Here is a 15,296-nt window from a genome sequence, read left to right on the forward strand (position 1 = left end):
CTCCAATAAGCCTTTTAAATTATGAATCCATTTGGCAAATGATTGACATAATCTGAACGTTTTATGATGGAGGAAAAGGATTTACTTTTCTTTTAATTGATATGGTAACTGATGTACGTGTGGGGTATTCTGTATTATATTGGAAATCTATAATTACAGCATATTTCTTTAATGTAGTGGCTGGCCAATATATCATCTCTGATTTGATCCGTGGGTCCAAACAGAAGCCGCTCTGATCAGATGTATGGATAGGCTAACGATTGGCTCGATACAGTGTGGCTCGTATGGAAAAGCAACAACTCTGTTGACCTGATGAAGGGAAAGGTGTACGCGGCGTCACGCCCTTCGAGGCGCTCTGGCTGCGCGCACCCGCGCCGCGCAGTCAGGCGGAGGAAGGACGCGGGAAGCAAGCAGCGCACCCGTGCATCTTCTGCAGTGATGCACGAAACCGCTCAGTGATGAGCTGGCGGCAGGTAAATGCAGACCAACCACTAGGCTACACAGGAACCAAAAGACTGTAGGAGATGAGCTCCTCTTTCCCCAAGTCTGAATCCAGGACATCCTTACTGAAATCATCGACCAGAGGACCCTCGTCACACCTCGATCGCGCGCCCGAGAGCCACAGGAGTCACCATCATCACCACCACCACCACCGTCCCGCGGCTCTAGCGAGCGGCCACCCGGCGGCGGATGAATCCTTCTGGTCGGCACAGTGCGACGTGAGACCCCCGTATCACCACTCTGCCCCGGGCAACCGGGACCCCGCGCCCCCCCGGGACGGGAACCGGTACCACTCCCCAAAGCATCACCACCGGGTGTCCAGCGCTCCTTCCCAGGAGGAGGAGGAGGAGGACCATCCGCAGGATTCCCGCGAAAAGGAGCGACTTGTAAGAGAGAGTTGCAAGGCATCCAGAAGCACCCACCGACACCACCGCAGAAGGCCTGACCGGGATGAGCCGCCTCACGCACCGCAGCGGTCCTACACGCACAGCGTCCGGACCGTCCCCAGGATCCCGTCTCTGTCCGAGACCGACGACACGGCGCCGTTCTTCAAGCGGACGGACCGCCAGGAGCCCGCGGAGTCGGGCGGCGGTGGTCCCGATGAAGGGCGCGCGCCGTCCCCCTCTTCCCTCTCGCCGCCGTCCTCCAGCCAATCCTGCCGCCGCTCGCGCAGGTCCAGCACCACATCCTCGACCATTGGGTTAAATCTGCGCACGGTCCTGAACTCTCTCTTCGGGCAGGTAAGGCACTGGTTCGGGGGCCGTTGGCGTAAGTTTAAGTCAGGCTTATGCATCCATCATTCATTCATGCTGCCCTAGAACTTCATGCATTTCCTCTGATATGTGCATAATGTGTGTCTCTCCGAGCAAAACCGGTATCGTTGCGTCTGTAGCCCATGAACTTGAGAGTGCTCACATAACACAAAACATTAAATGACAGTAGGCCTACTCTGGGTAAAAGTTGTTGCAAATGTGAAGCCATACTGCACGGCGGTCCCCCTCAGTTTCAGTCAGTAGCCCTACTATTGGGGCATAAGGTGACCTAATCATACATACCGACCTCATTTAATACAAGTACTAATACAAAACAAACAACACCATGGTGGGGTTATAGGCCTATATAAGTGACTGAGATGATTTAGGAGACGAGAACCTAGTAAGAGGATGATACCTTGTTGTTGTTTTGGTTTGTGAACCAAGGGGACAGAAATGCTTTCCCTTTCTTTTGAAATAACACATACACACACCTCCATCAACCGCCTTTCAGACAGGGCTCCAGAATGTAATTACAGGATGAATGCATTGACCTTGAGTGAGTACTATCACCCTCTCACTCTCCCCCCCCCCCCCCCAGCAGCTCCCCCGTCAGCGAGGTCACTATGACCTTGTCAGGTTCTGCAGCCAGAGGGCACTGGTTAATAGATTGTTAGGCATCTGTGTGTGTGTGTGTGTGTGTGTGTGTGTGTGTGTGTGTGTGTGTGTGTGTGTGTGTGTGTGTGTGTGTGTGTGTGTGTGTGTGTGTGTGTGTGTGTGTGTGTGTGTGCTTGAATGTGTCTGTGTGTGTTTCAGAAGGTGTTATTGCTATTGTGGAAGGTGGTGTTTAAAGAAAGAGCCACATACAATTTAGTTTGAATGATCTTATGTGAGATTGTGTGTATCTTTGAATCATACAATACATCAAAAGCAAAGATGGTTGAAAAGTGCCACAGCAATCATGGAAAATATTAGCTTTGGAAAAGTCCAAGCCCATTTATTAATTTGATATTCAACCAGATATGATTTACTTCTATTTCATGCATGCAATTTTATAAGCCTTTCTCAACACCGATCATTGTTGCTTTTTCCTTCCCCCTTTATTATCTCTCTCTCTCTCTCTCTCTCGCTCTCGCTCTTGCTCTCTCTCTCTCTCTCTCTCTCTCTCTCGCTCTCGCTCTCGCTCTCGCTCTCGCTCTCGCTCTCGCTCTCGCTCTCGCTCTCGCTCTCTCTCTCTCTCTCGCTCGCTCTCTCTCTCTCTCTCTCTCTCTCTCTCTCTCTCTCTCTCTCTCTCTCTCTCTCTCTCTCTCTCTCTCTCTCTCTCTCTCCCCCTCTCTTTCCCCCACTTGCACTGTCCCCCTCTCCCCCTCCCCGTCTCTCTGTCCCTCTCGAGTGTTGGACATGCTCGAGTTAGAGTTCACAGTGATTGGAGTAAATTGCAGTTTGCTATTCTCTCAACTGATCCCTCAAAGCAAATATAGCATTTGATTTATTTTTATAATTATTATTTTTGTATTATTATGGGAAACGGGCTAGAATCTCTCCTCATGAAGGTAAGCCATTATCTTTCTCCTCCCTGGTCACTGTTGAATCTTTTGTGATTTAATCTGGAGAAAATGTAGATGTGGAGTAAATGTTAATTCGAGGAACGTTTTAAGCTCTGCAGCCTCTAGCTGAGCAACCATCCATTGTTTCAACGGTAAATTACCACTCTAGATGGTCATGTTTTTATCTAATGTAGCTCAAGTTCCTGAAAAAGAAACGTTTGGGTTTAGCATATGGAGTTGTTATTTTCAACCACCCCATGCTTTTGTTTTTCCAGTGTTGCAAGTCTACAAATCAAATCCTCCGTTCATTGTCAGTTCACAGTGACTTTTGCGTGAGTAATATGTTGTCAAACTTGTTTCAAATCATGACCTTGGACGACGGCAGATTTTAATATTTTAACCAGAGCAAACTCTGCTCAGTTGGCGTAAGTCATAATTCATTTCTACTGCGTCTTCAGTGCACAAAAGGCTGAACGTCACGTTGTTATACCGTGTGGTGTGTGTGTGTGTGTGTGTGTGTGTGTGTGTGTGTGTGTGTGTGTGTGTGTGTGTGTGTGTGTGTGTGTGTGTGTGTGTGTGTGTGTGTGTGTGTGTGTGTGTGTGTGTGTGTGCTACGGTCTTTGTGACAGCATGGGGTAGCAGTCCCCCCCCACGTCACGGGTATACTGGTATGGTTGAGTGGAAACTTGGCCAGCTGTTTCATTATTGACCAGCTCACGTCATACTTTCCACCTTGTCCTCTTGATTTTTTTAATTCTTTCACACTCTCACAAAAAAAAACACAAAGCCCTGTTCTCTCTCTTCTCTGATGTTTCCCGTCCACTAAATACCATCTGTTTTTTTGAGCCAGGAGGAGAGCAGGGTGTAGATGAGCATGTGTTTTTGAACACTATACTTTTTAAGAACACATAATATCGTGTTATTACATTCCGAAAGTAGTGCCTCCGCGACTAGGATATATAACGAGCTCCCTCGTCCTTTTGAGTTCTCATTGTCTGTGGTTCCAGTTGGGTCTGAGCGTTGTGTTTCACAGAGTCTGTGTTTTGTTTACATTCTGCCTTGCTCCTGCTTTGACCCTCTGAAGGATCTGGTGTCTCTCTCCTTCTCTTTGTGTCCTTTAATGGCGGGCTTCATAGTAAGCTCCCCAGACAAACTGGTGTCACACAGAAGCATTTCTCGGTTATTGTTTTGATAGGGTTCCTGGAAATATCATTCAGTGAAGTACCTGAAACGTCGCTCCCAGATCCAGCGAGAGTCCATTCCGATTAGGATATTTGTTTGCAATACGGTGTTCTGCTATGATTCACAAGCAGGCCTGGAGATAGATTGTTTGTTATGGAAGGGTTTACCCGTTGGTCTTTAGGGTTGTCGCGAAGCTATGGGGTAGTATGTTGACTGTCCATAATGGGAGGCCAATGAAAGGTTTTGTGTGTGTGTGTGTGTGTGTGTGTGTGTGTGTGTGTGTGTGTGTGTGTGTGTGTGTGTGTGTGTGTGTGTGTGTGTGATTATCAGCTCAATTCTTTTTCTAAACCTTCTTCATATGTCATTGCAGGACCGAGAGCTGAGGCCTGAGGAACTGGACGGTATGCTATGTTTAGTAATTCAAGTTTTCATCTACAATTTCAAGGTCTCAATAAAAATGTATTCGCAAATATTTAGCTTCCTTAAATTTAAGTTGTACATAATGGTGTTTAGAAGAACAAGAACAAACTCACAGCATTTAAACAACTCAAATTCGATTTTTTTAGAAACAGCTCTCAGATTTGAGAGTTTGGGATGTTCAATATTTTAGATTATTATATGAGAAAATGGAGAACTCAAATAGATTCATTGAATATTTGTTTAAGATTCACCATATTTATTCAGTGTTGACAAAAATAAAAGTAATTATCTCTCTCAACCACTCTGTGTGATTGCTCCACAGAGTTGCGGGATGCTTTCAAAGAGTTCGATAAGGACAAAGATGGCTTCATCAGCTGTAAAGACCTCGGGAACTGCATGAGGACCATGGGATACATGCCCACCGAGATGGAGCTCATCGAACTGAGCCAGCAAATCAACATGAATCGTTAGAGCTATACATTCTATGGTTTCCATACCAAACCATTGAACAACATGCTAATAACATTGTGCTCATTGGTCGTTACTGTTTTCTGATTACATCCAACTTAATAATGTTCTTTGTTTCTGAAGTGGGCGGACATGTGGATTTTGAAGATTTTGTGGAGTTAATGGGACCCAAACTTCTGGCTGAGACCGCTGATATGATCGGTATAAAGGAGTTGAAGGAGGCCTTCAGAGAGGTGGGCCATTCCCGACAGACACTTTGCAAGTCAAATGATGGCTGCGGTCAGCTCTGAGCTTCTATTGACATATCTCTCCTTTCTATTGTTCGGTGGGTCTTTATCTCTTCTGAACACACAGTTTGACACCAACGGGGACGGGGCAATAAGCCTCTCTGAACTGAGAGAGGCAATGAAGAAGCTGCTAGGTCAACAGGTGAGGGTTCCGTTGCTTCTCAGATGCTAGATAACTTTTCTATGGCTACACCCTAATTATTGCTGTTATACCCCAAGGTGCATTATTGGCTAAGACGGCCAGTTAGGGCTTTAGACAAGATACATTTAGAAATCTTGCGGGTGAGAATTTGAGAAAGGAAATGTGTCCAACAAATTTCTAAACATTCATTTACCACGCCATTTATTTTCAGCAGGTGTGTCCTAAAGACTTGGAAGACATACTCAGAGATGTGGACCTGAATGGAGATGGGCTGGTTGACTTCGAAGGTAAACTCTCTTATCCTTCCTCCCAGTGGTCAGTAAAAGTCCTCCATGTTTGTAGTTCTTCATGATCTCCATCCTCCTACCCTTCTGTTACAGAGTTCGTCCGGATGATGTCTCGATAGGACAGACTGATTTATCACATTCTGTCCAGTCCCCTTTGCCCCATTTTCCGCCCCCCTCATCCATCCATCCATCACCCCGGGTAGCGAAGCGAGCAGCGATGCTAAGAGCTCTGAGCCATTCAAATACAAAGTCACTGGATTAAACTAAAACTGCTTGAACTTTCTAGAGGAGGAGGAAGCAGAGGAGGAGTTCCCCCCCGTCTCCTCAAAAGGTTCACCTCGAAGGGTGTTCTTCCTTGAGATGCTCTCAGTTTAACTGAGGCCAAACCTTTTTGTAGCCATGGCAGATGAGATTGTCAAGGACGAGGGGCGATCCTTTTGCACCTCAGTTCTCACAAGCTAAATAATAGGATTGTCAATGCTTTTCGTTTCTGTTCGACCTCGACATGGCAATACAATGTGTCCCGTGGAATATGTAAAATATATATGTAAAGGAAGGGTTGATGGCCACGGTTTGGGTCTATGTCAAACAAGCCATCGTCTTCTCCACCTGAATGTGACATGGCTGATTGTCCTGCAACCAAGAAGTCTGCTTCTTACGTAGAGTGCATCACTGCTGTGTATCTCTGTAATGTGCCACGTGTTGAAACTCTGTAGTTTGATGGAAGCTTACTGTTTTGTTTGTACGTTAGCTCATGAAACCAGCAGCTGTGGTGTTTCACATTGAAAACTGTCTGATACCAGTTGTGTATGTAATTTCAGATGTAACATCCAAACCTGTGCAGGGTATATCCAGTGCATCTCATAATACTATCCAATGTGTTCATCTGACAGGGGTTTCATTCAGATCCATCGAGCCCCTATCTTCTGTGTCAGCTGGGTTAACCTGTTGATCTTCTAATGGGGGTGTGGTCCAAGCAAGAAGAAATGCATGCTGGGATATAGTGAAGTCAGCAGGTTGCCCTCTCTTAAAGTCAAGTGGATTGTACAAAGGGGGCAGGAGTTCCCCACGTGATGGTAGCTCTGCACGAGTGTCTTAGCAAAACAAATGTGAATACCATATGTTCTTTGGTTGTTTACCAAATCATACATATCGGCTGTGCACAGGATATCACATTAAAATGAACTCAACAGCAACAGTCATGAGATGCTATTTCCCGAATCGGAGCACAGGACTATCTGAGACAACCGTTCTGCCTCACACTGCCTCTTCCTCCTGGTCTGGGGGAACCACAAGACACTAACACATTGCGTTCTGATTTATTCCTGAAGTAGAATGGATTTACTGTCGTAGCTGTTTGGTATATCGAATTATAAATGTTGATGTCTTGAGTGGTAATTGTCATGCATGCCAAAGAGAGGTTTAGGAATTGTAATATGCACATTTGCATTTGTCTCATAAAGAAGAAGCAAAAACGAATCTTGCCAAGATAACCCGAGGGTATCAACTGATGTTTACACTGAAACACAATTGAGTGTTGTTTATAGCAATGGGAACACACATAAACACGCAAACGTGATTCTGTGATTATCCTTTGATGAACACATGTTGATCAACAAATAACCGTGTTAGTATACTATTGTGTGGGTGTGTTTGCGTACGTGTGTTCATAACATTTGGAGCTCTACGCTAATCAAGGTGCGAGAGGTTATTTTGGTCATACAAATAAGGATACACTGACTATGCCCATAAGCGACTCAAATTTCTGTTACTACGGCAACAATACCCATGCATATCTTTCGGCTAACCAAACCCAGAGTGCACCGCGTGCACGCTGTGTTGGACTCGTCTGATTGGGTACGATTCTGAACATTCCAAAGTTCGTGAGGATCAAACATCCACTAGACCTTTAATAACGAACGCATGTCAACAATTGCTGTTATTTTATACTGTAATTTCGAGATGTAGGACTATTCCTTTTGTCGGGTTTTGTCTCCCGCTGATCCAATAAACAAATTGCCTGCTATTTATTCATTCATGAATTATTATTATTATTATTATACAAACATAATCGTTTATTTAAGTAGGCCTACGTTTTTTGTTCATGTATGCATGAAGAATTGTCGAAGCTGGGGAAAAGACGCCGCCAAAACCCCAAATCTATTAATATGAAATATACATTTCTTCCGCCTGTTGCCAGCTAGATGAATATTTCTTGAGCTCTCAACCAAACTACACTGCCCCTGACCAAGGGGGCAGGCCTTGTCCTCTTCCGCCTCCTGCGTCTTATGATACCAGAAAAAACGATAAAGAGAATGAATGGGAGCTTTCACTTTTCAGTTCATATTAGAGACAAAATCAAAATATAGGTTTTTATAAAGATTAAATGATCCGTCTCTCAACGTTGATACAACATTGTTTTCCAGAATATGTATTTCAAATCGTAAAATATTTAAATTTCATATAATTGTAAAAGGTAAACCATAGTATGCCCGTTTCCTATGTATGGTAATTGCACGCGCAATGATGGGTAATTCATATAGATATCTGATTGGATAGAAAGGCTGTCACTTATTAGGAATAGTAGCTAGCATGTTAGGTAGCACTGCCCCTTCCCCGCTGTAGCTAGAAGCTAGCTAATGGTTGAATGCACATTGAATGAAAGTCAACGTCAGTTTATTACAGTGAGACGACCAGCGACCAAATAAGATCTGCAAATTGAGTCATCGTAGGCTATACGCCGTAGGTAGCTAGCGAGTCTGTTTTTATAAGAGATACGATTACAAATTGCAAAATATAGGCTGACTCCAGTTTTGAAAACGAAGGTAAAGGTAAGACATTGGACGTTTCGGTGTAGCTTTCACAGCCCAGTGGGTGAGACAGGTGACGTTAGCCGTCGGAGGAACCAACACGACAAACTTATTACGTGTCCGTTTTAACCCGGTTAACTGTGGGCTAACACCTATGTTTTGATGGTGGAAGTAATTATTTTATAGACTATTTCTTGTTTTTAGGCCGACGATTTCTGCCGGCGACTCGTAGTGTTTCCATTAGCATGTCTGCTATCAATATCATGTTACATCCAGCGTAAAGTCATCCTGACAGGGGGGCTAGCAACAAACGCTTGACATCTGTCTCCATTGGGACTCGGAATTCATTCCGGGAAGCTGTGCATACTGCAAAAAAAAAAAAAAAAGACCACCAGCTAGCTAGTCATCCAGCTCCAGTGGGCACCGACACAGGCTGTGTTTCTCCCGGCGTCCTAGGACCAAGCTCCGCATGGCCACGCAGCGAGCCACGGCGCCCTGGGCTGCCTGGCTGGGGACCGCGGTGCTGTCGCTGCTATTGTACCGGTGTTGGGCTGACGGTGGGGGGCCCAGCCTCGCCGAGCGAGTTATATGGGCAGTGAACGCTGGAGGGGAAGCGCACACAGACATGCACGGCATCCATTTCAAAAAGGATCCCCTGGAAGGGAAACTCGGAAAAGGTGAGTGCATGACAACCGGCGATGTGCTCGTATTAACAAGTGCTTTATTCAAATGGGTGATTTTAAAACGTAATGTTGAATGCATGCACAGTGGCTGGCTTCCTCGTAGGAATGTATTGCCGTTTTTCGAGAAGCAGCTTGTGCCATGGTGGTTTCCGCATTTAATCAAAGGCCAATGACAAGTCATCATAGCCTGCTTTGGCTCCGCCTCTCGCGTGGCTGGTGAGGAAGTAGACACGACAGGTTTCCCCATTTGCCTCAGGACTTGTGTGCTTAGCAAGGCTAGAAATGACCATCAATATAAACTAACAGAACGACAGGGATTATTTACATTTCAGGACAGTATTTTTACCGATTGTGCTAGAGCAACCGACAAAAGGCCAACACATTATTTTAAGTCAGAATACTAGAGTGCATTAAATTAATGTTTATAAGCAAGCATTGCCTTCTCATCATAAAGATGCATTTTACAACCAAGATCTATGAAAAAAAAACTGCCATTTTTAGAGAACCACTCTTAAAAAGCCTAGTTTAAATGCAACATCTATCAATCCTGTAACCACTTTGGTGCATCTTCTTACTTTCCACCCTCTAGCCTCTGATTACGGCGTGCGCCTGCCTATCCTGCGCTCGAGTCCAGAGGACCAGGTTCTATATCAGACGGAGCGCTACAACGAGGACACTTTCGGCTACGAGGTGCCCATCCGAGAAGAAGGGGACTACATATTAGTCATGAAGTATGCAGAGGTCTACTTTGCTCAGTCTCAGCAAAAGGTATGCTATTTATAAAAAAAAAAAAAAGCGTCTTATTCAACCCCTGTAGCACCTCTTGATCTCTGTAGATTGTCTGTGCATTTTTTTTTACAAGATTGTTGTGTAAATTGTGTTGATCTGACCTATGGATACTGAAAGATAGAGGGCACTCCTCTTAGTCTTTGGGTGTGTGTGGTGGGTGTGGGTTGTTTATGTGGTAGTCTTACCATCCAGCCCAAATGTATGACTTTTAATGGCATGGCAGCAAGTCTATCAAGTCCAACCACACAGGGAATGTTCAAAGCAGCTGTTGGTTGTACACGCGGCCGCAAACTCTTGCTTTTCGAGTTGTGTTGGAGCTCATTCTTTTTTAATCTATATTCACAGGTGTTTGACGTGCGTCTCAACGGCCACGTGGTGGTAAAAGATCTGGATATCTTTGAGCGTGTGGGTCACAGTACAGCCCACGACGAAATAGTCCCCTTCTCCATCCGCCGGGGCAAGCTGAGCGTGCAGGGAGAGGTTTCCACCTTCAATGGCAAGCTCAACGTGGAGTTTGTTAAGGTGAGCGTTTGTTTTGTGTGTCTTTGCATATGCACATAGGCGTAACACTGTATTTTGTAAGGCTTTGATGTGGGCACAGTCCAGTGAACATCCAGATGTTGATGCGGCTAATGAATAGCCTATCCCTGAGGGATATGAGTAAGTTGTAAGTGTTACTTTCATTTGGGACTTCCTGTTTCTGTGGGCTGTTTTGGTTCGCTACAAGTGCATGTGTGCAGGTGAGGAAAGCCATATTCAAATGACTGAAATAACGCTGATCACAAATTGATATAAACATGAACATATCCAATATTTGCCGTGTCTGAAGATGTGCAGGGTCAGCTCTTGTTATTCCCACCCCCGAGAAGCTCTGAGGGACTTTTCTTTTTTTGTCGTCCACAAATGTAATCCCAGCAGTCAATATTCACACGCTCAGGGAAAGGTGACGGCTGTGATCATGGTGATAATATGATGCATTAAAACGGTCATTTGTACTGTTTGCAGCGCTATGCTAAGTATTACAGGGATGATCAACTAGATAATCATTGATATTGATATAGGTTGGCTAACTGGAACATGGGTTGGGTAAACACTCATGTACTTTGGGATGGAAAAGTCAGAGGATCTGATGGAGTTGTACATTGAATGTAATCATGCACTTGATAGGTAACCTACAAAACAGACTATGGTATTTAGAGAGTAGTATTCTTCTTTTCAAATGAGTTTACACAGGGTAGGATAAGCGGGATGATAAGGATGTCTTGTGTCCAAAGGGAGGATGTTTTTATCTTTTGATATAGAAATGTTTTGCCCAATCTGAATCTACAAGGGATGTTTTTTTCTAACGCCGTCTCTATCTCGTGTTTTTCAGGGTTATTACGACAACCCCAAAGTCTGCGCTCTCTACGTCATGAAGGGAACACTAGAAGGTGAGCCCCCATAACGCGTTCAGCGGAGCTCATCCTTGCTATATAATCCGAACACATTGTTGAAAAAAAAAATGCTCTTCCTACATTGAAAATGGTTGTAAGCCACCATCTTTTCTCGTGCCACAGATGTACCGAAGCTCCAGCCCCACCCGGGCTTGGAGAAACGCGAGGTGTTGGTGGAGGAGGAGGAAGAGGAGGAAGACCCTGAGGTAGGGGAGGAGAGCGGCAAGAAGAGCACCTCCGCGGCGCCCAAGAACCGCGTCCAATCAGGGCCCCGGACACCCAACCCCTATGCCGCCGACAACAGCAGCCTCATGTTCCCCATCCTCGTGGCGTTTGGCGTGTTCATCCCCACACTGTTCTGCCTCTGTCGGCTCTGAGCGTCTGGCAACCAGAGGAGGAGAGGTGGCGGAGAGGGTGCTAGGGCAGGGGTCTAAACGGACAATAAATGGAATAGCGAGAGAGACGGACGGAGTGAGTGAGGGGGACAGAGAGAGACGTCATGGGATGAGTTGAAGATGACATTACTGCTACAAAAGCATACATACAGGAGATGGAGGCAGGAGGACGGTGTTTGTTCTCAATTGTTTTGTTTTTTAAATATGGTGAAGGTGCAAACCAGTTACCAGGGTGTGTTTCTTTTTTGGTTTTGCAAGAGAACTGTAAGGGGAGGCGGTTACCATGGGATTTTACTGTTGAATGTGTAGGTGCTGGGGCGATCGTGTGATTGTGTTCAACATCCATTGGCGCTGGCCCTGAACAAACTTACTTGCATCCTTTTCACCAACACAAGACGTGGCAAGATCTCGAGTTAATCTGTCTTAAGTTGAACACCACATGTTTTCTTGAGTTGTACAAAACATGGGTTACGGTTGTGGACCTATGTTCTAGTGCAGGGTTTAGTAACTCAAACATTGGACACTTGCTCTGCATAAGTTTCAACCCACACTCACTGAACTCAAACTTCTAAAGGAGAACTAATTGGGTGTTTTAACAGTAAGCATGAGAATACAGTGGCCATTTGATGCTGTTCATATTTCATTTGTGAATGATTTTGGCTCTCTGTAGTGTGCTACTGATTATAACTGTGTACAATCACATTGGCCAGTATCCTTCCCCACATCTCTTAGTTGTTATTCATGGAGTCTATAGTCCCTGTCATCTTTTTTACAAGATTTATGCTTTTACAAACATAAAACAGTTGGGCATCAAAAATCAGTTCAGTCCTTGACAAACAAAATTTGAGTCCAGTTCTAAATTTTTTTTATTATTTTAGATGGAGCTATAAACTATGAAGTTATAAAAAGAAGTTGCATTCACTTTTCTTTTTAGGGCAATCGTTATTCAGGTCCCTTAATCGCAGTGGATGATTGGCCATATTTTCATTGATGTTTGAATGGATTACGTTGCCATTACTGTCCTTACCTTCACATTGCATTAACTCTGAGTGCTACATGGACACTGCCTTGTTTTGCTGATAAGCACACGCCTTCCATTTGTTTCACCAAAGAAACATTTCTGTTATTTAATGGAGGAATTGTTTAGCATTCAGTCCCCCCAAACCAGATCAAGGTGTGCGAGTGGAATCCCAGGATGAGCATGCTTAGATGTATGCTGTTTTATTATTTATAGAAGAATCGATCTAAATGAAAATGAGCTGCTCGCCAGTCTTAAAACAATGTTGCCAAGCTTTTGTAATTGTAGTCTTAAAATTGTTTTGTCTTTCTTTTCGTTTGGCGTTGTGGAAATGGACAGTGGATCTGAGTTGTGGACATGACGGTGCTGATCACGGCTATGAACTGAACACAATTATTTATTTAGGGACTGGTGGCGCAGCGATTAGCATTGTTGCCTCGCTGGCAGGACGTCCGGGGTTCGAATCTGACTGCAGGCTGTTCTGCCTGCGTTAATTTTGGGTTGCTCTGAGTGCTCCTGGTTACCGTGTCCAGTCCAGGGCCCTTGGCAGGCCGCAGGCCCCCGAGCAGCCATCAGGGCCCCATCTTTCACCACAGCTGAAACAGGGCTATCTGAAATGAATAAGTATGTGCTTTGATAGACCCAACAGCGTCTAACAAGGTATGGTGAACATCATCCACTGTTGGGCCATGCTTCCTTTTTATACATCAAAATGTATCCCATTGAAATAAGTTGCGGGGTATGTTTTGTTTTAACGGTGAGGTATAGGGGTAAAAAACTGAATTATTCAAAACCAAAACGTTAGCATTCGTTAGGTTGACTTATTTTTAATTTTTCATTACTCTTGCTTTAAGCTTTTTTTTTTGTTGCCTGTGAGGTGTGCACTGAAAGCATGTGTATCGTGTGCGCTTTGGGAGACGGCTCAGCTGTGGAGTGACTCGGGATCCTCTGTGGGTTCTGAGCACGAGCCGGGTCGCCGTTGCTTCTGGGTGCTGTCAGAATCTCAGTCCACTTGAATGGACCCTGGAAACAGACGAAAGCCTTTACCGTGTCGGCCTCTTTCTGGTAGATTTGGTAGCAGGCCACCTCCTCACCCTCACCGTGGGTCATGTCTGCACACACTCGGCCCCTGGACGGCGACGGCCCCCTTTGGTTCTTCTTCCGTAACTGAAGGCAGGTTTTTCTCCCGCTCCGTTGGCGAACAGTGGTTTTTATGTATCACATTACTTCCATTAAGTGCTAAGCTCTTCACCAAGGAGGATGAATGTTGTAACTTAGCCTGTAATACCTTTCCGGTCTTCAAAACCCCCAAGACTGTTCTCCTATTGGTTTGGCTCTTCGTTGACAAACGGTCCAGGTCCTAAGTATTCCCCTCAAATCCCCCCCTCCCTGTTTATTGCTGCCACAAAAATAGTAGTTTTCCATGTCGGTTCGTTATTGGCGTTTTGTTTTCTTGTTTTTAAGATATACCTAATGCGAGCACCTTTTTTCTTTCCCTTAAAGGTCGCAAGAAGTTAATTTAATTCAGCACCAAAGTCACCACTTTGTTTAATAAATCAAATCTTTCTACACGGTTGCTTGTGTATATAAGGTACAAAATTATTATTTTTATAGCGTAACAGTAGTCACCCTTTTTTTCTGTTTAATAAAAAAATGATGTTACTCTTTTCCATTATTTGTTTTTCTGTCATGTTAAAACATACATGAGGCCTTTTTGCTGAAGTAGAAGTATTGTTGGTACGAAATAAATCGTGCAAAAAATGACCAGATGGTCGAAACTCAAAAGAAAAGTAAAATATTTGAATTTTCCGATTTAGTATGTTTTAAATGTAAATTTTATCAAAAGCGGGGCTAGTCTGGAGAGATGTTGATTCATGCTCAGATTTATATGTTTTGAATTGTTTCCTCAGGATCTTTAATTTGTTTTTATTTGTTTAACTTTTTATTGGTGTTGTTTTGCACTGCCTCGTTTATGTTCAGATCACGTGTCATTCTGTGTATGTTTTTTTTTCCTTTGTTGCCTTGATTATTGAATACATTGTGCTTTGCCACCATGTCGCTTTGTGTCCCTCCTTTGTTGCCCTAACATTACATGAGTTTAGCCTTTTTTCTGTTGATTTTTTCTATTCCACCTAGATGTTTATCACACTCTGCCCCTGTGCATAGTGTGAGGGAAGATCAGTACACAGTAAACCTGTTTTAATAACTATTCAATGAAATCAAAATACTTCAGTGCTGCAAAGGATAAAACTTATTTTTTAAGGAGTGAGTAACAGTTAAATGAAAGCAGTTTTAGCAGCAGATTTAAACCCGCCACTGCCAGAGGATAATGTAGGTGTCTTCAATTCTTTCAAAATAAGAGCAGAGTGAAGACAATGTTTTCTCTCTTCTAGCTCCAGATGTTCCTTACCAAAGAACAAACTTCCTTCTAGGTCACATAAGTCATATTCCAACAAAAATATCCATGTATATTCTTGCTGGGGAATAAACTTGGAAGATTTTGGTATGTGTTGCTTATTTTTATTCTATAAAGAACCCATTACTTTTTTTTATGCGGTTTTTGATCAAATCTTATGTTCAGC

At 44.1% G+C, this 15,296-nt stretch overlaps 2 protein-coding genes across 6 annotated transcripts; both read left to right on the plus strand.

Moving 5' to 3' along the window:
- Window positions 1–137: 137 nt before the first annotated feature.
- On the plus strand, window positions 138–7,612 carry cabp1a (calcium binding protein 1a). 4 transcript variants are annotated; one of them, XM_060055064.1, is made up of 7 exons: window positions 138–1,241; window positions 4,353–4,383; window positions 4,725–4,868; window positions 4,994–5,103; window positions 5,225–5,299; window positions 5,514–5,586; window positions 5,873–7,612. In XM_060055064.1, exons 1-7 carry the CDS (start codon window positions 525–527, stop codon window positions 5,959–5,961), a joined length of 1,239 nt encoding a protein of 412 aa, XP_059911047.1. In that variant the 5' UTR covers window positions 138–524; the 3' UTR covers window positions 5,962–7,612. The 4 variants fall into 4 exon arrangements, with proteins under 4 accessions (XP_059911047.1, XP_059911046.1, XP_059911049.1 ...); XM_060055063.1 differs by having other exon boundaries at window positions 139–1,241; window positions 5,511–5,586; XM_060055066.1 differs by having other exon boundaries at window positions 140–1,241; window positions 5,680–7,612.
- Window positions 7,613–8,184: 572 nt separating this feature from the next.
- On the plus strand, window positions 8,185–14,768 carry mlec (malectin). 2 transcript variants are annotated; one of them, XM_060055070.1, is made up of 6 exons: window positions 8,185–8,411; window positions 8,853–9,073; window positions 9,669–9,847; window positions 10,214–10,390; window positions 11,241–11,298; window positions 11,425–14,768. In XM_060055070.1, the coding sequence occupies exons 2-6, from the start codon at window positions 8,866–8,868 to the stop codon at window positions 11,676–11,678; spliced, it is 876 nt and encodes a 291-aa protein (XP_059911053.1). In that variant the 5' UTR covers window positions 8,185–8,411; window positions 8,853–8,865; the 3' UTR covers window positions 11,679–14,768. The 2 variants fall into 2 exon arrangements, with proteins under 2 accessions (XP_059911053.1, XP_059911052.1); XM_060055069.1 differs by having other exon boundaries at window positions 8,186–8,417.
- The last annotated feature ends 528 nt before the right edge of the window (window positions 14,769–15,296 follow it).

This window comes from Gadus macrocephalus, chromosome 6, assembly GCF_031168955.1.
Source record: "Gadus macrocephalus chromosome 6, ASM3116895v1".
NCBI lineage: Eukaryota > Metazoa > Chordata > Actinopteri > Gadiformes > Gadidae > Gadus > Gadus macrocephalus.

Bases quoted from the DNA above. Each gene is read 5' to 3' on its own strand.
- cabp1a (XM_060055063.1), top strand. From the start codon at position 525: ATGAGCTCCTCTTTCCCCAAGTCTGAATCCAGGACATCCTTACTGAAA. The intron at 4,384-4,724 runs GTATGCTATGTT...ATTGCTCCACAG, and splicing joins GAGGCCTGAGGAACTGGACG to AGTTGCGGGATGCTTTCAAA. The intron at 5,587-5,872 runs GTAAACTCTCTT...TGAACTTTCTAG, and splicing joins TGGGCTGGTTGACTTCGAAG to AGGAGGAGGAAGCAGAGGAG.
- mlec (XM_060055070.1), top strand. From the start codon at position 8,866: ATGGCCACGCAGCGAGCCACGGCGCCCTGGGCTGCCTGGCTGGGGACC. The intron at 9,848-10,213 runs GTATGCTATTTA...CTATATTCACAG, and splicing joins TTGCTCAGTCTCAGCAAAAG to GTGTTTGACGTGCGTCTCAA. The intron at 10,391-11,240 runs GTGAGCGTTTGT...CGTGTTTTTCAG, and splicing joins TCAACGTGGAGTTTGTTAAG to GGTTATTACGACAACCCCAA.